This window comes from Diabrotica virgifera, chromosome 8, assembly GCF_917563875.1.
Source record: "Diabrotica virgifera virgifera chromosome 8, PGI_DIABVI_V3a".
NCBI classification, from domain to species: domain Eukaryota; kingdom Metazoa; phylum Arthropoda; class Insecta; order Coleoptera; family Chrysomelidae; genus Diabrotica; species Diabrotica virgifera.
The window spans coordinates 78,618,921-78,644,819 of record NC_065450.1 but is presented as its reverse complement, the minus strand read 5'-3'; the positions used below and the strand labels follow the sequence as shown (position 1 = coordinate 78,644,819).

The following is a 25,899-nucleotide window of genomic DNA, read 5'->3' as shown; positions in this document are numbered from 1 at the left end:
GTGTTTATATTACTGAAGAGATTATTGAATAACATTTCAAATGAGCTGGAACACGATCCCTAGTCTCACTTACAAAAATCATCGATTACGTCATCACGCCCAGATGGATGCCGTCATTAGTAAGGTATATATGCAAAGAAATCAAAATTTAAAAATAAGAATCGATATGTCCCGGGATTTGTCCTTAAAGTCGCCGGTTTACGAAATAAGGAATTTATTCCATCTGGTTTAATCACACTGTAGAGTAATTTATTGATAAAATTGTGTTGCACAACTTTTTTGTCATGAAATTGTAAAAGTGTCTTAATCAATAATATGGCACAAAAGTGTATTAAACTCATTAACGGAAAATTTAAGTTAGGGCAATTATATATAGAGAAATAAATATAAATTCATTAATATTTTATATTTTGACAACGACGTCCGAAGTGAAAGTCTAAACGTAATAAAATCATTTTTCAAGTTAAATTGTGGCTTATTTCCCAATTATATGTAATAATAAATTACATAAATTCCACAAAGAAATAGCTTCAGAACAATAACAATAAATAATATTAATTGAATCAGGTCAAGCAACATTAACGTAGTGATGTCAGTTTTTATAAAAATACTGAAAACCACATAATATTTTATGTAAGAAAAAGAAATAAATAAAAAATATGGAACACAAATACATGCAAAAATAGGAGAAATAAAGATCAGTGAACAATAGGTTTGTTCCGATCCGTCACATTACCGTTTTTGAATGGTTACGCGTATGCGCAATAACATATAATTATGCGCAGTAACACATTTTTCTTTACTGCGCATACTCGTAACCATTCAAGAACTCTAATGTGACCGGTTAGAACAAACCAAGGATCAACGTTTTGAATTAGGGAACATCTATAAACTACGTCAACATTTGGACATTTTAATACACTCCTTCCCTAATCCAACAGAATTAGGGAAATAATGAATGTGAAACACACAATAGTAGATGACATTAGTACCAAACAGCTTAGATGGTATGGACACGTACAAAGAATGTCCGAAGAACGACTCCCGAAACAAATCCTAACGTGGACCCCTCATGGTAGACGAAAAAGAGGAAGACCCCGCCTTAGTTGGAGAGAAGGCATAAATCGAGAAATGAGAGAAAGAGAATTGGATGAAGACCTTTGGATGGACCGAAGTGAATGGCGACTAGGCATCGGAAGACGTAGGAGAACGTTTTAAAACCGATATATATATATATATATATATATATATATATATATATATATATATATATATATATATAAGATGTAGATCTTTGAAACACACTCAGTGAACCAAAGATCCAAGGTTAATGGTTTAACGACCACTCGTACCAAATCAAACAGATGAAATAGAGAATGTGGAAAAATCCCCTTACGAACAATTCACACATCCACCATTTCGGGCTGGGAAAAATTTTTTTTTTTGAATAGAATCAAAGATCCAAATACCAGCTCTTAGAAATGTGTTTCGCCCTCTTCAACCTCTCTGGGCTCGTCGGTAAAGACAAGAGGCTGAATATCTTTAGACACATTCTAATCAAAAAACAACATTCGAGACCTAGACATAGAAGGTGCGTAAGTCTACGGCAAATCCGACAATGACAGTCTCAAGTTTTAATTCCCTAATTACTTAAAGTAAGTAAAATATATGTTTAAAAACATAAGATGTAGATCTTTGAAACACACTCAGTGAACCAAAGATCCAAGGTTATTGGTTTAACGACCACTCGTACGAAATCAAATAGATGAAATAGAGAATGTGGAAAAATCCCCTTACGAACAATTCACACATCCACCATTTCGGGCTGGGAAAAATTTTTTGAATAGAATCAAAGATCCAAACACCAGTTCTTAGAAATGTGTTTCGCCCTCTTCAACCTCTCTGGGCTCGTCGGTAAAGAATGTGTTTAACTGAGTGTGTTTCAAAGATCTACATCTTATGTTTTTAAACATATATTTTACTTACTTTAAGTAATTAGGGAATTAAAACTTGAGACTGTCATTGTCGGATTTGCCGTAGACTTACGCACCTTCTATGTCTAGGTCTCGAATGTTGTTTTTTGATTAGAATGTGTCTAAAGATATTCAGCCTCTTGTCTTTACCGACGAGCCCAGAGAGGTTGAAGAGGGCGAAACACATTTCTAAGAACTGGTGTTTGGATCTTTGATTCTATTCAAAAAATTTTTCCCAGCCCGAAATGGTGGATGTGTGAATTGTTCGTAAGGGGATTTTTCCACATTCTCTATTTCATCTATTTGATTTCGTACGAGTGGTCGTTAAACCAATAACCTTGGATCTTTGGTTCACTGAGTGTGTTTCAAAGATCTACATCTTATGTTTTTAAACATATATTTTACTTACTTTAAGTAATTAGGGAATTAAAACTTGAGACTGTCATTGTCGGATTTGCCGTAGACTTACGCACCTTCTATGTCTAGGTCTCGAATGTTGTTTTTTTGATTAGAATGTGTCTAAAGATATTCAGCCTCTTGTCTTTACCGACGAGCCCAGAGAGGTTGAAGAGGGCGAAACACATTTCTAAGAACTGGTGTTTGGATCTTTGATTCTATTCAAAAAAAAAAAAAAAAAAATTTTTCCCAGCCCGAAATGGTGGATGTGTGAATTGTTCGTAAGGGGATTTTTCCACATTCTCTATTTCATCTATTATATATATATATATATATATATATATATATATATATATATATATATATATATATATATATATATATATATATATATATATAATTCACTCCTACCCCTTCATCGTAAAGCGTCCTCATCATAATCCACATTTTCAGTAATTTTTAAACTTCTTTTAAAATTAAAATAAAGTATATTATATATTCCTTTAATTTTATTTTGATTTATTCTCAATTTCATCTATATTAGCATGGCCCCTCCTTCCTGTCGTATACTATCGTAATAAGCAAAATCCAAAGTTCTCACTACAGAATCTCCACAAAATGCGATAAGGTTATTGGTTGCTCACAATTTGGATTTCGAAAAGGCCTGGGTACCAGGGAAGCACTAGTTGCAACCCAAGGGCTAGCTCAGAACTGCTAAGATCAAAGGAAAGATGTAATGATGTGTTTTATAGATTATGAAAAAGCCTTCCATCGAGTACAACATCATAAACTCGTACATATACTAAAACAACTCGACATAGATCAAAAAGACATTCGTTGCATAGAGGCTCTTTACTGGAATCAAACAGCTGTCGTCAAGGTGGATAATGAAACAACGCAAGCTCAAAAAATTCTCAGAGGTGTAAGACAGGGATGCATTCTCTCCCCACTACTATTCAATCTATATTCAGAAAGTATCTTCCAGGAAGCTCTTGAGGAATGCGAAAGCGGCATCAAAGTAAATGGTACCTGGGTCAATAATATACGATATGCGGATGACTCGGCCTTAATAGCAGACAATATAGAAGACCTCCAAAACCTTCTTAATAAAATTGGAGAGCATAGCGAGAATATGGGACTTAGCATGAACATAAAAAAGACGAAGTTCCTTATAATCAGCCGTCAATTATGTCAACATCAAAATTCAAGACTAGCATATAACAACCAAGATGTAGAGCGCGTAAGAAAGTTTAAGTACCTGGGAACCTGGCTATGTGAAGACTGGATGTCGGATATGGAAATTAAATGTCGGATAGAAAGAGCCAGAAGTGCATTCATGAAATTCAGAAACGTCTTTACGAACTCTGACTTTGACCTTAACCTAAGACTAAGATTCACAAAATGCTATATATGGTCGGTGCTCCTATATGGCATGGAAGGATGGACTTTAAAAATAAACACAATGAATAAGCTAGAGGCATTTGAGATGTGGATCTATCGATAAATCCTTAAAGTTCCCTGGACCGCAAGAATAACAAATGAAGAAATCCTGAGAAGAATTGGTACAAAACGACAACTGATGTGCACAATTAAACAGAGAAAAACGGCATACCTGGGGCACGTAGTTAGAAATGAAAGATACCAGTTTCTGAAAACCTTAATTGAAGGAAAGATCGAAGGAAGAAGAGGAGTGGGCAGGAAGAAAATGTCATGGTTCTGTAATGTCAAACAATGGACAGGACTAAAAAACATAGGAGACCTAATACATAGTGCAAGGGATAGAGAAAAATGGTCAAACGTGATCGCGAACATCCATTAGTGGATTGCATAAGAAGAAAAAGAAGCAAAATCCCCTCTCTTTTTTACTCCTCTTTTCTAGTACGTAGTTTATGGAGATTCCCTTATATGGATACATTTACCTCAATAAAATCATCATTTTAACGTGTTCTACCAGTTTCTCTAGACAAATGCTTTAAAACATATCATTATATTTTTTTCCTAATATTAAAATATTTGTACATGATATCACTGGTAACTATGGATCGCAGGCGGGGGCGTTATAGGCGGCAAATGATGACCACATCGAGGGAAACCTTCGGGTACAGGGGGCAAGTCTTGTTGAGTGCCTACGTGTACTATCAGTCCCATTCCTATTACTATATGGAAAAGGAAATGACAGTGGAATAGCCAAAAACCTGCAAAACATCAATTTATATTAAATTATCTCATTATTGTAACATATGTATTTATCATCATCATAATCATACATCTCCAGGGCCGGATTTAAGGTAGTGGGGGCCCCTGGGCAGAATTGGTGTGGGCTCCCTACCTCCGACCATTAAAAAAATGTTCATCTACTTTTATAAATATATTTTTAAATAATAAAAAGCACAAGAGCTGTAACTTGCTACAGTAAAATATTAAAAACAATAGTAATTTTATCACCATCCCATGATAAAATTTTTATAATATGTTATTAACAACAGCACTATGTATTTGTAGAAATATTATGAAAATTTTAAATTATGTACTTTTTGGAAAAAAACTTAATCAAAATAAAATTGTTTTGTCTGAGAAAAACTTGTTTATCATAGCATCGTATTGTATATATCGCTGTAGAGCTTTAAAAATTCTGCAAAATGACACCTCTAACATTTCTAGCTATGGCATTCTAGCTCAATTAGGACAGATGCTACAACCATTTCAAAAAAGCATGGTCGCGGTGTTTTGGATTTTTTTGGAAAACTTTACACAACCACATTTCGGAAACGGCTTAAGATAAATAGTAAGCTTAAGATAAATTTTGTATTTTTGTTTCCCTTATTAGCCTCTATGAGTATTCCAAATTATAACAAAATCTGAAGGGGGCGGAAATTAGGTGTGTTGAGTTGATATGGAATGACCCTTGTGACGAACTCGACAACTCATTTTCGCTGCGAAATGCTAAATCTCGTTCAGAAATAAACTTTATAACACTTAAATTAGTCTTTGAGTATTTTCCAATAATTCTTTATTGCTTCGACCTGTTTTTCTCTTTCAGTATCAATACGCCCAATTCTTTCGTATGCTTTAGATATTTTGTGATCCATAAGCCTACTATCTGCATGTTTTCAATCATTCCTCTGGGGCTAAAATGTGTACGAACACTAGATAAGATTTTACAAACGAAGCAATACACTCACCCGGTGGAAGATGAAAGACATAACCATGAACAATGTATTATATTATCACTCCTACGTTCCTTCATTTTATACTTGACATACATTGTCGATGTCGAGTTCCTGTATCTCCTGCCAATATCTGTTTAAATGAACCTCTTATGTTTGGGGCTTATGGGGGCCCCGGGCAGCTGCCCAGCCTGCCTTCCCTTAAATCCGGCCCTGTACATCTCCAAGTGGAGCAAAGGGCACCTTGCGGTGTTTTAAGTAGTATGAGGTATCATGATGCGGTTGCTAGTCCCACGCATCATCTGTTGAGTTCTGTCCAATTTTGTTTACTAGTTTTCTCCATTCTCTTGTTTTTTGCTATCTTTTTGGCATCTTTCCATGTTCAATTGTTTTCTTTGAGTTCTTTCTCTATTTTTCTTTTCCACGTATAAGATGGTCTTCCCTTTGTTATTTTGCCTTGAGCATTGTAATGTAGAGCTTGTCTAGCAATATTTTTTACTGGTTTTCGTAAGGTATGTCCTATCCACTTCCATTTCCGTTTTTTTATTGTATGTTCTATGCTTTCTTCATTTGTTAATCTCCACAATTCCTCATTAGTGATTTTGTTTGGCCAAAATATTCTCAGTATAATACGTAGGTACCTGTTAATGAAGAACTGTATTTTCTGAAAAAAAATGTTTATGGTGTTTCCATGTTTCTGCTCCATATAACAGGACAGACTTTACATTAGTTTCAAATAATCGTAGCTTTGTTCTTCTGCTGATGTTTGTTGAGGCTCATATCGTGCGTAAAGAGTTGAAAGCGTTTTGTGTCAAGCTTATTTTTTGTGTTATATCTTTTTCTGTGACTTCTGTTGTGTTTACCAGACTGCCCAAGTAACAGAAATCTTTTACTTCTTTTATTTGTTTCCTTTCTAAATATATATTATTTACCTTTATTTTCCCATTTGATAATATTTCCGTTATTTTGGGATTTATTTTTAAGCCGGTTGTTTTTGCTATGTTGTTCAATCTGGTAATTTTGTTTTGCGTGTGTTTTCTGTTTGATGTTATGAGGCATATGTCGTCAGGGAACTCTAGATCCTATAGTTTGTTAAATGATGACCATTGTATACCTGTTTTTTTATCTTCAGTTTGTTTTATTCTCCAGTCTATGACTATTAAGGGGGGGTATAGTATTTTTGATTATTTTTTTCGATTTTTTTATTGGCTTATTCGATTGTAAATATTTCCAAGAGTATACCATTAAAATTTCAAGTTAATCGGAGCAAAATTGACGGAGATTTGGATATATACAAAAAATTTCTTAATATTATAATGGTATTATTGAAATATCTTCCTGAAATTTTGCACACTTCTTTTTTAGATATTTTACTAGGTAGTGACGTCGAGTTTTTGCTAATTTTAACAACTTTTTTTTATATTACCATTTTTCTTTTTACCGAACACACTTTCTCACTGTTTTTTTCGATTTTTTCACTTTAAGTTATACCATGAATTTAAAAATCAATATAATCATAAAACCTCGACGTCACTACTTCAAGAAACTCTTAAACTAAAATAATCTTTTGGTTTGTATGCTTCAGATGATTCTGTCCGAAGATATAGTGTACACCGCAAATCATCTTTTTTTGGGATCGTCTACTTAAAAATGACACCACCACTTCTTGATCTTGTTCTTCTTTTTAAGATAGCTTCTTGAAGATAGCTTTTTAGCCATTTAACTTAACCCCACCACTTTCAAGGGAAAACGTTTTAAAATTATGCAAAAAAACGCAGAATTAACTATACCCCCCCCCCTTAAAAATAACGTCGGTGACAAGACAGACCCTTGTTTACCCCTTTTTTATGCTTATTTGTTGGGATAATTCCCCTTCATGTTCAACTCTAGCAAAACACTCGTCGTAGAAAAGCCTTATTACTCTTATATATTTGTCTGGTATTCCATAGAGTTTTAATATCCTCCACATCATATTACGATTTATTCAATCGGACGCTTTTTCGACGTCTACAAAGTTACAAAGTTGATAAAAACTTTCTGATTCATTTCCGCTGATTGTTCCAGGATGATTCATAGCTTATTTATATGGTCAATGCAGGAACTGTTCGGTCTGAATCCTATTTAGTTAATTCTTCATTTTTCATTTATGGGATCTTTAATTCTCTCCAATATTATCCTGGCCTTGATTATGGTAGCTACAGTGAGAAGAGTGATTGGTCTCCAGTTTTCACATAGTGTCAGGTTTTCTTTATTTGGTAGCTTTATTATAACTCCTTCGCCCCAATTTTTTGGTATCTTTTCCTCGATCCAAATTTTTAAAATTTTAAATCACCCGCGATGGGTGCGATTTTATCAGTTCTACGAGAATTCCATCAACGCCAGCCGCTTTGTCGTTTTTTAAAAGATTTCGTCCTTCGTAAATTCGTCTTTTCTAATGTTTAATCTTTCGTTTCTCTCAGTTTCTTCTATCTGTATTTGCAACTCAATTCCTCCCTCATAGAGTTGAGTTACCTGCGAAGAACTGTGTCCATCTTTGTGCGATTTCTTTTTGAGTTATGAGTGTTTCTCTTTCTTTTCCCATTAGTTTCATTCTTTGCTTGTTCTTACCCCCTTTAATTTCTTTTGTTATTGAATAAAGTGTCCTTGTGTCATGTATGCTCGCTGCTTCCTCTGATTATTCTGCCATTTGGTCCATATACAGCCTTTTATCTGTTCTGACTTGTTATTTAACTTCTTTATATTTTTTCTGTCCATTTTCCCTGCATTGGTCAAAGTTGTATGGCTAAAAGTGCATATCTGTTAAACATGTTCGCAAGTGGTGTAGAAAATTCAGTGAAGATCTGAGTTGAAGGCCTTAGATTCAGGCCTTCACGGAATTCTCTACACCTACACCATTTGCGAACATGTTGAACTTAACAAATATTCACTTTTAGCCATAAACTTTAAACCGACTTTTGCATTTTAAAAACGTATCACAGGATGAATTTCACATTGGCGGTAATAACGACTGGGACCTCCATCTTCGAAGGCTGCTATGCCGACACTGAGCAATGCAGCGAGGCGAACGTGGTGGGGTAAAATAAATGGAGAGTTAGGGAGAATAAATCAAATAATTAAATAGCAAACATTTACCTGGATTATCGGCTCTAAACCTAAATATCACATAACCATTATTTGGCACCGCTACGGTATCCTTAAGTGGAGGTAGATTAAATTGTCTGTGTAGTAGTCCTCTTCTATCGAGATCGAGGGCGTGTTTTAAGTTAATTTTTTTAACGTTCTGATCGGGTGATCGTCCAATACCCACAACGTTGAAGTTGTATCCATGAAGATGGAAAGGATGGCTTAAGTTTGGCGATTGAACTAAAAATAATTTAAAGATTAGTCATCATCTCGAAATATTTTTGAAACAAATCAATAATCATATTTTTAGTTTTATTCAATATACATATAGCTCATGGGCTCCAATAGTGGCACAACTCAAAAAATACATGTTTCGGACTAAGAATAGGTGTAAATGTTAAAATACACCTTCTTATCAACATAACTACTAGCACAACGTTCAATATTAGGCCGTAATATGGCGGCCTAAGTGTCGCTATTGTATAATAAGTGTTGATATTGTATTTTGTGATTAGTCTTAAATATTGGCTGCACTACTGAGACTACTCAGTTTTGCGTTCAACACTCGATAGGAACAGGGCACGTTCTTGTCATCAACAGTGGCACATTTAAGTTGGGTTAGTGTTGCATAAATATTTGGCTTTCTCTGGTGACATTTTTCGATTTCGTATTTTTACACCTTTTTTTAATAAAGTTTAATTTGGATTTTGCAATTTTTTTGTTACTACAGTTTTTATAATCCCTATTTAGTCTATTTAATGAAAAAAGGTTTTGCTGCAATCAATTTTTTTTTTCAAACCTGGCATTTAAAAGATGAATGATTTTTTTTCAGTTGTGAAGCTATTACAACCTATGAGCGATATGTCACGAAAGTTTTGACAATTATGTATAAGAAACAAGAACTAGATTTTTTAAATTTATATACTTATATGTGCTGACTGCTCTCCTTAAGTTATCTACCCTCAATATCTCTTTAGTTTCGGTTCTCACTACGTCTATCCATCTCTTCCTTGCTCTTTCTACTGACCGCCAGCGGCGTAGCTGGCAGGTGGGCCCCGACGTTAGGAGGGGCCTCTTAAATCCTTCAAGCTTAATACTTCTACTTTCTTTAAATTTGTGACCAAAACATATTTTCCTAATAAGCATCAAAATAGGGAATTTGGAAGGAAGTAATGAAGCGGATAATTGACGTAAAACTCTTACTCTTTCCGGGTGCAATTTAGCGTTTCGTGGACATGTTGGTAGTTTAGATGAAAGTGAATCCCAAAAAGATAATTTATTATGGTTCTTTTACTAGCTAAACATGATCCTGTTTTAGCTAAATTAATCGATAGGAACAATAACTTAAAAACAAATTACTTGAGCCTCCAGACACAAAACGAAGTTATAAATTTGCTGGTTCAAGGAACTAAAATCAAATTGATGAATTTAATCAAAAAGTTGTTTTGATTCAATAATTCTTGATAACTCAAGATATTTCAAAGCACGATAAGCTTATAGTCCAGAGAAATAAGGTTATTGTCGGGACACTTGAGCAGCCAGGTTGCAAATGGATTTTTTGGGTACTATATACTATACAGGGTGTCCCAGACTAATTTACCCACGCTATATCTCTTAAACGAATAGAGATTTTCGAATGGGACAAAAGGTGATATATTGTAAGGTTGTAACTAAGGGATGAATATTTAGGGGATTTTTTTTCTACGCCATACTAAAGTGTATTACAAATGTAATAGATCAGTTTTTGTCCCATTCGAAAGTCTCTATTCGTTTATGAAATATACCCTTGATAAATTAGTCTGGGACATATAATTAACAAAACTTAACTGATATTTTCTTGGTTATTTACGAACCGATTTTATTTTCAAAAAATGTGTTGAATAGACGATAGAAGACCACATCCAAAACTATAAAAAAATATATAGGGTGCTATTAAAAAAATTAAAGTTAGGGGTTTTAACTAAGGGATAGTTAATTACAGGATGATTTTTTTGTACGCCATATTAAAGTGTATTACAAGTAGAATATATCACCTTTTGTCCCATTCGAAAATCTCTATTCGTTTAAGAGATATAGCGTGGGTAAATTAGTCTGGGACACCCTGTATACCTAATACATTATAAATACAAAAATGCCCGTCACAGTTCGAACGTGAAACTTAGTTATTAACAAATAAGGGTCAAAAATAGCAGTTTTTCGTGTAAATCGCTACAAGTATAAATAGGGTAATTATAATATAATTCAAAAAGTGCCATTTTAAACCTTGGCTGACCTACTAAAATAAGAATACTCTAAATAATATGTATTATATATTATTTAGAGTATTCTTATTTTAGTAGATCAGCCAAGGTTTAAAATGGCACTTTTTGAATTTTGGTCCGATAATTTTTTGCTTCGGAAATTGCAATATAAGATTAAAATTACAAAAATAAAAAATGTGCTATAACTTTTGCAAAAAATGGCCTTAAGACTTTCATATTGCACAAAAAGTTGAGTCAAACATTCCATATAATGCACAAAAGATTTTAAAACGATTCCTCAATTAGTTTAAATTTTATTCAATTTGTTTATCGCACAGAGCTTTTTTTTCGCCATGTTATTGTTCAGAAAATAATAATGACATAGCAATTCTGCGGAAACCACATGCAAGAAGAATAGTCATATTTTCAAAGTGTTGAAAAAAATCATTAAAATGTCGTTTTTATCACTCCTAAAAAAGATTAGCAAAATAGAGTCATTTTTGGCTTATAAATAATTTGAATAGCTTTATTAATATTGACTATAGAGTAAATCTACCTTAGGATTTCACAAACTGGTATTTTTACACGAATTTTCAGAAAAAACTTTTTGCCTAGGTTAATTAGGCTCAAAGTTAGCCACTTTTATTATTTAATTCGCAGTTACTTCTATATACATCAAATCCTCCTGTAATAGTGTTAGTTACCATACTACTCCGAAACGGCTTGGCCGATTTTTATGAAATTTTACACGTATATCCTATAGGACACGGAGAAGAGGTTTTAACGTATTTTTTATATCTATAAGTTATAAGGGTCCCCTGACATTTTTTTTATTTTTTTGGACAAAATTATTTACCTTACTTTTATATGATGTAGAATTAAAAAATACATTCAACCCTTAATTTTCACTCTTTTATCACCAACCCCTATTTGTTAATAGCCATCTATATATTTACATCTATAAAATTCTCCTGTCACAGTGTTAGTTGCCATACTCCTCCGAGACCGCTTGACCGATTTTTATGAAATTATATATGTATATTCGGTAGGTCTTAGAATCGGTCGTAATCTATTTTTCATATCTTTGAGTGATAAGGGCAGTTCCCCCTAACATTTCATAATGTAAGGTGGGGATGTGTGTACATAACGTACTCTATAAGACTACGAGTACATACAAATTAAAAAAATTATGATCAAAATCCATCAACAAGCTCCGTCGATATTAATCGCAGCATATGTTTTCAGAATCAATTTCATTTTTTGAATGCACGTATTTTATTAATTCCCCTCCACCGACCACGAATTAACTCCGTTTGGAGCCATTTTTAAAACTTTATTAACCACTCTATTGAGGTTCAAAGTTTAGTTAAACTTTTACACATAAACTATATATCTTCAACTTCAAAATAGCTCAAGTTAGGTTGCTTAATTGTTATAAACAAAGTAGCCGTCAATGAAATAAAAAAAGTGGCTAACTTTGACCGTAATTAACCTAGGCAAAAAGTTTTTCTTTGAAAATTCGTATAAAAATACCAGTTTTTCAAATCCCAGTGTAGTTTTAGCCTACAGTCAATATTAACAAAGTTATTCAAATTGTTTATAAGCCAAAATAACTTTATTTTAGTAAAATGTTCTCTGAGTGATAAAAATGACTTTTTAATGATTTTTTTAAATGCATTGAAAATATGACTATTATTTTTGGAATAATCTAAATGGGTTTCATATTTCATTTGCATATCGTAGCTGTAGTAAGTATTAATAGCCTTTGTAAAAAATACCGAAATCGCACTTGTATATTTTTGTTATTTGTAGTTTTTTTAAAGAATTTTGAAAATTTTAAAAGGACAAAAAGCGTAAGTTTGAGCTTAGCAAATGTACGGCTTGCGCCCCTTGGACTTGGCGTCCGGGTGCCTCACAACCCCCCCGGGTTGAGACAGCCCTGACAATATACATAAAAAAAAATAATCAAATATATAATCTTAATACATGTCCGAATTATTTGCAATTTCCTTTCTTTTATTGTGTTTTCAATTTCCCTCTGACAAATCTCCTTAACACTCTTCGAAATGTCACACATTTGAAATGAAACACATTTCAAACGCGTTAAGTCGATTTATTGCATTTTGATTGAATGTCCATGATAGTAAAGCACACTTGATAGTAAACACTTTCCAAACGGCTACAAAAAATTCCAACAGATCTTTTAGCAGTGAATTGGCATAGGGACATAGATCACTTAGCAACAATAAAAGGATATTTGTAAAAATGGCACAAATCTATTAGCATTTCAGGTCTTCATTTGTTTTTGTAAATTTTAATTTTAATCGAGAATAGTTGATAATTATATTTTCTACTAATAAAAATAAAATGTCGTAGAAAAAGTATACTATTCTACTCGCATGTAATGACTATTTCTCACTCTGATGAATTACGAGAGTCGTAAACCTCATCATCGTGAGTAATAGCCATCAATACATGTTAGTTGAATAATATACTGAATAAATATGGATCTGGTAATTTCTACTCACCTTCGTCAACTAAAACTACTTCTACAATTGCGTTAAGCGGTATATCTACGGTATGCACACACTCGCAGTTTTTCCCACAATTGACTGGCCTGTTATCCCCATTACAAAACAGATCTTGATCCAACTCATCCAATTGTGAAAGGGGAGGAGCTGGTGGAAACACTAATGAAATTTCATCAATCAAACTTATGACATGGTCACCCGTAACGGCAGCTGAAATGTAAATATTTTCAAGTCTAAGAAAGTAAAAATTGATTTTGTACGATTATAGACCAGGGAGATTATAAAAAAATTAATCGATTTTTTAATACAAACCTAGAGACTTGTTACTTTATGTTTATGGTCAGGATGATGTCAGGAAAGAAGTCTACAATAGAAAAATGGATGGAAATGTATAATTGCATTTTAAAGTGCACAAATGCATCCTTCTTCTTCTTCTTCTTATTTTTTCTTGTATGTAGGCTTGTTTGTTGTAGGTATGTTTGCCTGTTTCTTCGTCAATATTAGCCTCCTAAATTGTTTAAATTATCGCACCATTTTTTTCTTGGTCTACCAATACTTCTTTGTCCAGTTGGTGACTTATCTCGTGCTATTCGTACCATCCTATCCTCTGCCATTCTACTAATGTGATATTTCTACTCCTGTTTTCGTTTTGTCACCCATCCCTTTATGTTTTCTACATTGCATGCTCTTCTTATATTTTCGCTTCTCTCCCTACCCAACAGACTTTTTTCTGATATTCGTCGAAGTATTTTCATCTCGGTTGTTTCTAGTAGTCGTCTCGTTTTAGATGTTTCAGATCTTGTCTCCGCCGTGTATGTCTTGCTTTTGTGTCTTGTCATAGGTGCTTGTTCTTCCAGATTGTGTCATTAAGAGATCCCGCAGTTTTACTTGCTTTTAAGCTGTGTAACTAGTTATATCTATACCCAGATATCTAATCTTTGCTTCCTGATTTATTATTTTCCCATCAATTTCGATTGTAAATCGTAGTGGGTATTTAGATGTTGTCATACATTTGGATGTTTCATCCAAAAGTAAAGAAACATGTTAAAAAAGTGTACTAACAGCCAGATTGTATTCCTCGAGGGTCGCTGAAGACGAATACACCATCAGAACCACCACGACCACAGGAGCACCTGGCGCCCAGGTTTACTGCTATGGCAGATTATAACGGGTACGAAAGTCATTAACGTTTTCGAATCCCTAGTATTAATCTTGCTCCACCCTGTATGTTAGAATCGTTGGATTCATGTGTTGTGTTTCAGAGTATTACGTAATTCGTTTTCTCACAATGTTAAATATTGTGTATTTTGTCGATCGTACGGTTCTCACGATTTTTAGCGTGGAATTGAATCATCCGATATTTTTTTGTTTGTCTTCGGCTAAATATCAAAAGAGTTTAATGGTTTTAAAGTCTTGAGTATTGTTTATGTTAGAGCTGGACTGTCGACATGGATAACGTCTATAGTATTGATAAAATCCTCAAGTGTCTGAGTTCTCAAAATTAGCCGTTGGAATAGAGTCAGCAATTTTGTGAGAACCGAAAAACTTGTTTACGGAAAATGAGCGTTTTTTCATTGAAGAAGAATTATAGCTTCAGTAGGATGTTCTTATTATCATTATTTCGCTATCTTATTGGCAAAAAAATGTTTGATTTATTCTTATAGGATAATGTATCTGATGGTTGCCGAAGTGGGAGGTGAATTCTTTTTTTGGGAGAAGGAACCTGGGCTTGAATGAGAACAGAAGGAGTTAGCTAAGTTTTGTCTGGCAGCGAGTTAAGTTTGATCAGGATATTCAGTTTTGGTTAGAGCTGTCGACAAGTTAGGAAGTTCCTAGGGCCTCGGAGGGCCGCTGAAAGCGGATCCTATTGCGTTTAAGTATAGTGAAGTTCTTGTTCACTTTGAATGCAGAAGTCTTTGTGTTAGTAGTCGAGTTAACCCAGATAGCACAAGTACTTTTTATGGACATCCAGTTGACGTACATCTGTGTATATTGGAACGTCCAATGGACGTCCCGCTAAGGTACAATGGACATCCGATGGACGTCCAACGAATGTCCAGAGTTCACAAAATTGGACGTCCATAGAACGTCCGCTACAAACGTACATTGTACGTTGTATTGGAGCTTTTAGTGTACACCTTATGTACATTCAATGTACGTCTTATGGACATTTGTAGGGCACTTTTCAGAAAGCAATCTAGTATCCATAATTTTGTGAATACATAGCAAAAAGCCTTTATAGGAAATAGTTCTTTATAATACTAACGCCCGGTTTCATAATCAACTTAAAGTGAACATTAACTAAAGTTCACTTTAAAGTTGACATTTACCCATATGAATTGCATTGATAAAGGTACCAACTTAAAATTTAAAGTCCACTTTAACTGATTATGAAACGGGTCGTAAACTTATACTTAAAAATATTACACAAAAGACCTTTTTTATTTCTCTTTACTATAACTTCATTATAATGTATACTTTATTATAGGAACTAGGAACTTCATTAATGCACGACTGCACTTGCACGATAAACAGAAAACACAAATATATCACAGGATGTATTTTCATAAAGACGAGATTCAGATAATGACGCCCTAGGAAGCATGCACATGAAAAGAGGTTTATTCTCTGTTCTGTTTCTGTTCCAAACTATTTTTAGAGTCAGTACGGTTGTTGTATATTACAAGCGGGTTTGCCATTCTGTAAATTATCATAAATAAATCCTTTAGTATTCCAGAACAATTAACAGCGATAATCCCCTAAAAGTATCTGCCTAATACTACCTTTCACGACCGATAGCGCGAAGAGCGACAACGTTGTAAAGAAGATTCTCATTTAGTTTGTATTGGGACTTATAATAATAGTCGCGTTTTGTGTAAAATATCCATGGACCCCAAATGGATGTCCAATGTACGTTGAAATCAAACGTCCAATGGACGTCCCGTAATGTACGTACATAGTACGTCCAGTTTTGGTCCATGGACGTTTGGACTTTAAATGTACGTTATATGGACGTCCATCGGACGTTGTGTGCTATATGGGAAGTATTCTTCAACGGTCTGAATACTAGACCATCATGGTCTAATCAAGGCGTGGACCACCGCGTGTTTCGCCGCTTTTAGGCAAACGCGATATTTCATACCAGTCGGTATACCTAATTTCTTCGCACCCAGTCAGAAGTTATTTAGAGGTTTTTTTGTTAGCCGTTTCTAACAATACCGCAAACGCCTGAAACAGTTTTGCTTTTTTTTTATCCAGTTTAATATACTGAAGAAATAATCTTCAATATTTTGTTCGAGCAATGCCAATTTGTTTTAATGAAAATAATTGCTGAAGGTTTCATAAAAAAAATCAATTGGATAGCAGATGTACATTCCATAGATCAATTCATTTGTATAGTGACTTTTGTGAGTGAATCTTGGACTTTGAAAATCAACCATAAACTTTTTATTTTCTTTTTTTTTTTTTGGTAATCACGATCTCTGTTTGTACACCATAAGAGATCATAAATTTAATTTCTTTTTGTCTTAATAAATAATGTTTTATTTGCTAATTACCATCTTATTATTTCTCTTTTCCTTCTCTCTTGCTTCGTAAGTTCAACAAAGATTTGGTTGAGTAAAGTACAACAATGTAAGTCACGCTATATTAATTTGTTTTCACGTAAAAGTATTTTAAATATTTTACATTGACTATTTTTTTTTGTTGTTTATTTTTGATCTAGCTATCTTTCCTTTAATATTTCTATTTTTCGTATATTTTTGGTTCCCATAAGGTAACCAGTGGCGCCCAATATTTTATTTTTTTTTATTTGACATCCTTATTTTGATTTTTCTATTTTTTTTTATTTCTAAGCTAATAAGAGTATACTAATAACATCCCTTAAAGATCCACCCCTATATCTCTTCCGACTCTGAACTACTGTGGCCATGTCCTCCAAAGTGCATAACACGTCACATCTTCTTATGACATATAAACATCTTGTCAAAATTTTATTTTCCATCAATGTTTCACTGGCATTTGACGTGTTAACGTTATAAGATCATCTGAAGTTTCGAACATTTTCGACACTAAATTCATGCAAACAAATTACTCGGGGAGTTTTGGAACCGCTGAACAAGAATACGTCATCAGAACCGACCTCCGGTGCACCTGGTGCCAAAATCCTGAAAGTAACATGCCTTAGCAGTGACATTGGGAACCAGGTGCTCCGAGGTTCTATTCTGATGACGTATTCGTATTCAGCGACTCCAGAAACTTCGAAGTAATCAGATTGCATTAATTTTGTGCCAATATCCCTTGAACATCCAGATGACGTGCCTTAACAGTGACCCTGGGCATCAGGTGCTCCGGCGGGTCGTTTCTGTGGGTGTATTCGTGTTTTTCGACCCCAAAAACACACAAGTAAATAAATCTGGTCTTTAATATACTTATTTAGACATTCTTATTCACTTTTGGATGAATTTTATGCACTTTAAACTATGCATTTCTACCCATTTGTCTATTTTTCTAGTGCATAATTTTTTTCATCCTAAACACAATGCAAAAAGCTGCTAGGTACTGTATTTAACAATTGATTTATTCCGGTATTTTTATTGCTAAATGCACTGGTCTATTAATTACTAATCCCATTATTATGACTAATTCAAACATTTGTATTTTAATAAATAATGAATTCACTGTTTGGTGTTAAATGATTAGATAACATTACTTCGAAGGCAATAAAATGTGAATTAAGAAGTACAAAAAGGCAAAAAAAAGGTAAATTAACAAAGTAAAAGGACGCAAGGGAATATAAAAATTCATATAATTACACAACTGATAAAAATTATACAAAATGAAAATCTTACCTAAAAACCTGTTGTATGTATGAGGTTTAAAAACTTCTTCTGGCTTATAAAATAAAAATCTAAATGGTAAGAATATCTTAACGTCAGGTCTTTCTTGAAGTATTGCTTTGTCAACCTTTTTTGCATTTTTGAGTTGGCTTACACATACAGCATCTCTTCTTGGCTTGTTGCAAATGGCGTCCAGTGGATTTAGTACCTATTTAGAATTTTTAATAAATTATGTTTGATATACGTTTTGTGTAATTTTTAAAAATAAACTAATATATACAAAAAATACTAACCCAAAATTTAAACTCTTTTACACGTCCAGCGACATTACTAGCAAATAAAGATGGATTTATTGTAGATACCGTTTAAAATATTAGCAGCATGAAAATCAAGTACTATACCTAAACAATATAAAGTAAAAAGTTGTTTCATATTGAAAATTAATCTTCTTCTTTTGGCATCACAACCTTGGATGGATCTTTGCCTGTCTGTCTATATCCTTCCATTCGGATCTCTCTTATACTCTTCTTGTTCATGTCTTATGTTCATGGTTTTCAGGTCGTCTTCCACGTCATCCAACCATCTCGTTCTGGACCTTCCTTTTTTTCTCCATCCTACCGGCTTCCATTGTAATATTTTCTTTGTTGTTTTTTTATTATCTTGTCTCTGCACATGTCCCAGCCATGACAGTCTTTTTCACAAATCGTACAATATCATAACCGTCATTCGATTCATTCACCTCGTTGTTTCTCCTGATTCTCCATGTGCCGCCTTTTTCTTGCACCGGGCCATACACTTTTCTCAGTATTTTTCTCTCGAATATCCTGAATTGGGCTTCATCCCTTTTAGTCATTACCCAGGTTCCAAAACGATAGGTTACTACGGATCTAATCAATGTTCTGTAGATAGTTATTTTGGTTATTTTGTCTATAGTGCTGTCACTGAAGGTGGATATGAGCTATTACCTCCGATTTCGTGAACCTCCATCGATTTGCATAAAAATTGGTGAGTGGTTAGAGGATATCTCAAGGAACAAAGGTGACATGGTGCCAACTTGCGCTTTTACCCTGGGGGTGGATGCCACCCCTCCTCGGGGGTGAAAATTATTTTATTAAAAATAACCCCACAATTCGATAGAGGGACAAATTATAAGCAAAATATTTGTTATATAAAGTTATTAAAATAAATCAAAACTTTTTGAGTTATAAAAGATCAAAGATTTTAATTTTTCGTGAGAAAAATGCATGTTTTTAACCGATGTTTTATAAATAACTCAAAAACTATAAGTTTCTACAAAAAAGTTATTATTATTAAAATTGAGGCTAATAAAAAATCAAATAAACTCTTTACTAGGGAAACCTTTCTGTGTTAACTAGAAGTAAGTTATAGGTAATTAAATGTATATTTCTTTCGTCGAGTACCCAAATCTAAGTACTCAAGCTTAAATACCCGCAAAATGATGCACTTTATAACATAAAATTAATAAGCAATTGTCAAAGTTCATAGAAATATCTATCAAATAAGCCTTCGAACAAGTTGATAGCTTTTAAATTTATGCACCAAAAATGTTTCAAAATGTATCTTTTAAAATTTTTTTCAAAAAATGTTATTGTTTTTTTGTAAATAACTCCGTTAATTTTTAAGATATCAGGTTCACCTAAAAACTAGTTAAAAGTTGACCCTAAGAGCTATTAAAAAATGTCAAAATTAGTCTTTTAAACCTCTCACTTTTTTAACAATCAAAGGTTAAATGGCCCCGGTTACATAGTTCTCGCAGCAAAATTGAAATTTTGAACGTTTCTATCTCGGTTATTTTTTACTCTACGGAAATAGTAAAATGAATAAAGTATTTGAAACAAAAAATACTTAAATTTAGTTATATACAATTTTTTACGTATAGTGAGTATTTTTGGAGTTATTATCGAAATAAAATGAAAAGTACGATAATTTTTAAAATTCTGATTTTTTTAAATTGTATCTTTTTTTCAAAAATATGCATTCTAAACCGGTGAAAATTGTTGAAATCATTAACTATGTTAACCTTAAGAAATTTTTGTGAGGATTACTACAAATTTTAATTTTTGTGGAAATGGCGTATGTTTAATTTTTCACTTTTTCCTAAAAAAATCGAAAGGGTTCTCTTATTTTCATCATAACTTGCTTAATTTTGATGCTATTAACTTCTACTGGAGCTCGTTTGATAGGTACTCCGAAGTACTTTGACAAGTGCTTTACAAGTATATTCGATTATACAATGCATCGTTTTCCCGTTATGTAAGCTTGAATACTTAGATTTGAGTACTCGTCGAAAAAAATATACATTCTATTACCCATAACTCACTTTGAAGTAACATTAGTTTAGTTCTTTAAGTGGGGAGTGTATTAAATTTTTTATTATATTTAATTTTGGTAATAACAGTTTTTTTACAAAAGGTTATAGTTTTTGAGTAATACGTGAAAACAGCTTTAAAACATATATTTTTTATAAGAAAAAATAAAATTTTTGATATTTAATAACTCAAAAAGTATTGATTTATGTTAATAACTTTATATAACAAATTTTGCTTAGACGTTGCCCCTCTATCGATTTCTGGTATTTTTTTTATTAAAAAAATTTCACCCCCGAGAAGGGGTGGCATCCACCCCCAGGGTAAAAGCGCAAGTTGGCATAATGTCACATTTGTTCCTTGAAGTATCTTCTAACTACTCACCAATTTTCATGAAAATCGATAAAGGTTCAACGAAATCGGAGGTGAAAACCTTCAGTGACTCCACTACTAATAATTTCGATGTCTTTAATCTTTTATTAGCGTACGTGCATTAATTTCGCTACTTATGTAATTCTTCTGATTGGTTTTTATGCCCAGATATGTGAAGGAATCCACACGTTTAATAGTATAGTTGTCTATTGTGATATAATTTTCATTGTCAGGTGTTCTTTTGACGATTATGTACTTCGTTTTTGCTTCGTTTATTTTAAGCTCCCTTTTTCGTGCTTCAGGATCAATTTTTTTGAACGCTTCCATTAGTCGGGGCTTGTTTCTACTGATGATCTACAGCATCTGCATATGCCGTAATTTGTACTGTCTTGGTGTTTATATGGCCGGTTACATTGGTTTTTCTGATGACTGACTCAAGAACTAGGTTGAATAGCATGGTTGATAGTTGATAGAGCATCTACCTATCCCATGGAAGGTAGCCAACACAGTTATGATTCCTAAGCCTAGGAAACCACCCACCAGCACAGAATCCTACAGACCAATATCACTTCTTAACACACTAGGTAAAGTCTACGAGAGGATCCTTAAGGAGAGACTCTTAGAATTCCTAGAAACAAACCACATTCTTCCTAGTTTTCAATTTGGATTCAGAGCTGAACACTCCACAAACAATGCATTGATTGAAGCAATCACTTCTATCTCCCAAACTATCGATGAGCATAGAAAATATGCTGTAAACATTTTCCTAGACGTCCAAAAGGCCTTCGACCATGTCTGGCATACAGGCCTGATTGAAAAACTCCACCGATTTGGACTGCCTATAACCTTCATCAAACTCATTCATTCCTATCTCTCAAATCGAACAATACGCGTCAAGGTCGCCAAACAATTTTCCACACCATTCACTCCACAAGCAGGAGTACCACAAAGCTCGATGTTAGCTCCAACATTATACACAGCATACAACAGTGACCTCCCATATCCCAATAATCGAACCGAGTCAATCCTACTATACGCCGACGATACTGCATTGCTCACTGCAGGAACTGCATACGGTACGCTGAGACACCCCTCTGTCTTCGATAGGGCCCAAACCTGCCTAAATAAAATGGTTAAATGGTGTAACGAATGGAGAGTCAACCTCAATCCAGCTAAAACACAAATGATTGCCTTTAGGTATTCTCATAGCACCAGCAACGAAAGGGCTCGAATAACCCTCCTGGGCGAGGCTCTTGAATTCTGTTCGTCAGTGATCTATCTGGGGATTCACTTTAGCAGGACACTCAACTGGAACATTGACATCCAACACACCTTAAACAAGGAAGGAATAGGGCTAAACTCTTAGAAGCGCTGTCTGGAATGTCGGGAGGTATATCAAGCAAGACCATTCACACATATAAAACATACATAAGGCCCATTATCGACTACAGAGCTGTTCTTTATGCCTTTATCAACCGTCTACATAATAACACCATCCTGGCCTGTGAGCGAAAAATACTCAGAAAATGCCTCGGGAAGCACTGGAGATAACCGTCGGTGTTAGTACATCCACTCCCAAAAATACTCCCTATCAACGAGAGAATCCGTTCCCTCAGCGACAAATACGTCTCGCGCACGATTAATGGTAACAACCATAGAACAAAAGATGTTCTAACAACCCCTTGCTGTCAAGGGGTTGTCAACATACTACCAGGGTTCCCAAAAACAAAGTTCCATTCCCTCCAGCCAATTTTCTACAATTGGCCAGAAATGAACTTCCTGATAAGTATTAAAATATCCTAGAAGAAATCGCCCTAATATATCGCAGATATCTTAAACTGCATCCCTCTACACGCTGAATCCAATAGCCGTTCCTCACTGGTGGCAGCATTGAATCCTTCCTGGTTGATTTGAGCAAATTTACGGCAGCTTCTTCTCCTTCACCTCTACAGCTTATGTGCTAAAACAGCCTCCACCTTCTAAACTCCTGTTTCCCTAGCAATTTTGCTCCTCCACTCACATCAACCTAACACTCAGAAACAAGCTTACTTTCATCGTCCTCACACTCCTGAAAAGGAGTTCCCAGCACCCTGAAAAGGCAAAGGCCTAAGCGGGCTATAAATAACGATTTCCATTCGATTTTCCTTCTCACTCCCATGTTAATGTCCCATGTCAAACAGGGCGGTCAGTTCTCTATCTACTCTGACTGCGGCTTTTGAACACTGCAACGTCATTTTTATGAGGCCGATATATTTATTATGTACCTATATTACGAAGATCTTCCAGCATTTTGTCTCTTTTCACACTTTCAAAAGCTTGTTTAAGAGGGGGGGGGTATGGTTTGAAATATTTAATTTTTTTTATTATTTCAAATAAAAGTGCATACTTCCAAGAATACTCTCTGAAAATTTCAAAATAATCGGAATAAAATTACCAGAGATACAGGGTGTTGAATATCCCTACCCTCGACTCGCGTTGCCGCGACTTCGCGCCAGCACGCTTGAGCATAGTGAGAAACGTTAAACAACTGTTCGCCTTATCTTTTGTAGATTACTCCTCGATTTAAAAAACATATTCCAATGTGCATCACTTTACGATTTGGCAGACAAATAAGAAGATGAAGATGCAGTTGTCAAAACTTTAAACGCATTTTTCTCAAAACTGCTTTTTCAAATGCGGTGGACATTGTAACTGAAAAACTACTGGGCCGATCTACCTGATATTTTGCACATATTTTCTTTAGACATTTCATGAGGTAACAACGTCGAGATATTTTACTTTCTTTGCTTATTTGTTGTTCAACAATAATAAGTCTGTTGATTTTCGCAAAATTTTTACCAAAAATTTCATTTTTTTGATTTATGAGTGATACCAAAAATTCAAAAATCCTTATAAATAAAAAACTCGACGTTGTGACCTCGTGAAACTCATAAGCTTATTAAATCTTTTTGAATTTTTTGTTTCGTATGATCGAGTCTGATGTCCACCGCAAAATCTATTCTTTTGTGAGCTGCCTGTCAAAATTTGTCACCAATGGCTTATTTTCCAATATTTTGGATTGGATTTTTTTCTAAGCATTCTTTGAATTGTACTTAATGTGCTTATTTAATTTAAAAATAAAATATTTGTACCATAGCTTCGAAAAAAATTCACAAAAATGTACTTGATACGTTGATTTCAAACCATACCCCCTCCTTAAAGTCTATTATAAAGTCTATACCTATTATACAGGGTGTAACAAAAATACAGGTCATAAATTAAATCACATATTCTGGGACCAAAAATAGTTCAATTGAGCCTAACTTACCTTAGTCCAAATGAGAATACAAAAAAAGTTACAGCCCTTTGAAGTTACAAGATAAAAATCGATTTTTTCCGATATATCGAAAACTATTAGAGATTTTTTAATGAAAATGGACACGTGGCATTTTTATGGCAGGAACATTTTAAAAATAAATTATAGTTAAATTTGTATAGTTATTGTTGTGGTACCATTAGTTAAACACAATGTTTTTTAAACTTTTTTGCCTCTTAATATTTTTTGGAAAAGCTAGTTTTTATTGAGATATTTGAATATTTTTCAAATTCGCCACATATTTGTATACTGTTACGTACGATTGTAGAGACCTGGTAATAATATGAATTTTTTTTATAAATTACAGTTTGAGGTATATTTTGAACCATATGAGAAAAGAAGCCACATCTCGATAAAAGGTGCCTCATCGGAAAAATACTAGGAGACAAAAAAGTTTTAAAAACATCCTGTTTAACTAATGGTACCGCAATAATAGTTTAATTGGAACGTACACAAACATTTGGGGGGTTTAAAGGCACAGAACCCCCATAAATTTTTATGTAAACATATTAAAAAAGAAGCAGCATCTCGATTAAAACTGGTTTATCGAAAAAATATTAAGAGGCAAAAAAGTTTTAAAAACATTGTGTGTAACTAAGGGTACCGCAATAATAATTTAATTGGAACGTACAAAAAAGTTTGGGGGGTTTAAGGGAACAAAACCCCCATAAAATTTTTATGGGGTGCAAAAATTTAACTATAATTTATTTTTAAAATATTCCTGCCATAAGACTGCCACGTGTCCATTTTCATTAAAAAATCTCGAATAGTTCTCGATATATCGGAAAAAATCGATTTTTATCGTGTAACTTCAAAGGGCTGTAACTTTTTTTGTGTGCATATTTGTACTGATAAGGTAAGTTAGGTTCAATCGAACTATTTTTGGTCCCAGAATATGCGATTTAATTTATGAGCTGCATTTTTGTTACACCCTGTATAGTTCTATGTCGCATTCAAGAGCTTTTTCTTGTATCTGATATAATATATAGATAAACAACGTAAAATGCAGATCAGTTACTTTCATTTTTCTATGTTCTCTCTCTTTTCTATGTAGACCACTTCTCTTTAGCGACCAGATTTTTATTCCCAGAGAGTGGTCGCTATTGGAAGGTTTTACTGTAGTTCTAAAATACCAAAACTATCATTTTAAAATATTAATTTTCTTCATATTTTAGTGGACAAACTTATTGTTTCATAGTCTAAATTTACTATATACAGAAATATGTATAACTTTTTATACAGACTTACATACTTACATACGTACATAAATGCATACTCAAAATCCTATATGTATGTATATCACTTATTTTTTAAAAAAGCATACATCTATAGAACGTTTCACGTTAAGCATAGAACATCGCGGAGATAGCCCCATGTATTTCTCATGGACGATAGAAGCGCGCCGATGCCACGCCGTACTGACTAGAATGAATCGTATATTGGCAGTCGAGTATCCACTCATGCGCTAGAGATTTGGCAACACTGATCTTCGTAAACGTAACGTTCTATTCTTAACGTGAAAAAAGTATAGGATACTTACTAAGAATCTACATTTTACTTACCTGCTGAAGCATTTT

At 33.9% G+C, this 25,899-nt stretch overlaps 1 protein-coding gene across 1 annotated transcript; it reads right to left on the bottom strand.

Annotated features, from left to right (window-relative positions):
* Window positions 1–4,293: 4,293 nt before the first annotated feature.
* LOC126890185 (uncharacterized) lies at window positions 4,294–25,896 on the bottom strand. The gene is made up of 5 exons (XM_050659040.1): window positions 25,885–25,896; window positions 18,281–18,476; window positions 13,428–13,640; window positions 8,669–8,899; window positions 4,294–4,564 (listed from the first exon to the last, which is right to left on the bottom strand). Exons 1-5 carry the CDS (start codon window positions 25,894–25,896, stop codon window positions 4,395–4,397), a joined length of 822 nt encoding a protein of 273 aa, XP_050514997.1. The 3' UTR covers window positions 4,294–4,394.
* Window positions 25,897–25,899: the final 3 nt, after the last annotated feature.

Excerpts from the sequence above, each read along its gene's own strand:
- LOC126890185 (XM_050659040.1), bottom strand. Across the intron at positions 8,900-13,427 it reads AGTAGTTTTAGTTGACGAAG|TTCAATCGCCAAACTTAAGC; the intron begins GTGAGTAGAAAT and ends AATTATTTTTAG. Across the intron at positions 4,565-8,668 it reads GTTTAGAGCCGATAATCCAG|GTTTTTGGCTATTCCACTGT; the intron begins GTAAATGTTTGC and ends GATGTTTTGCAG.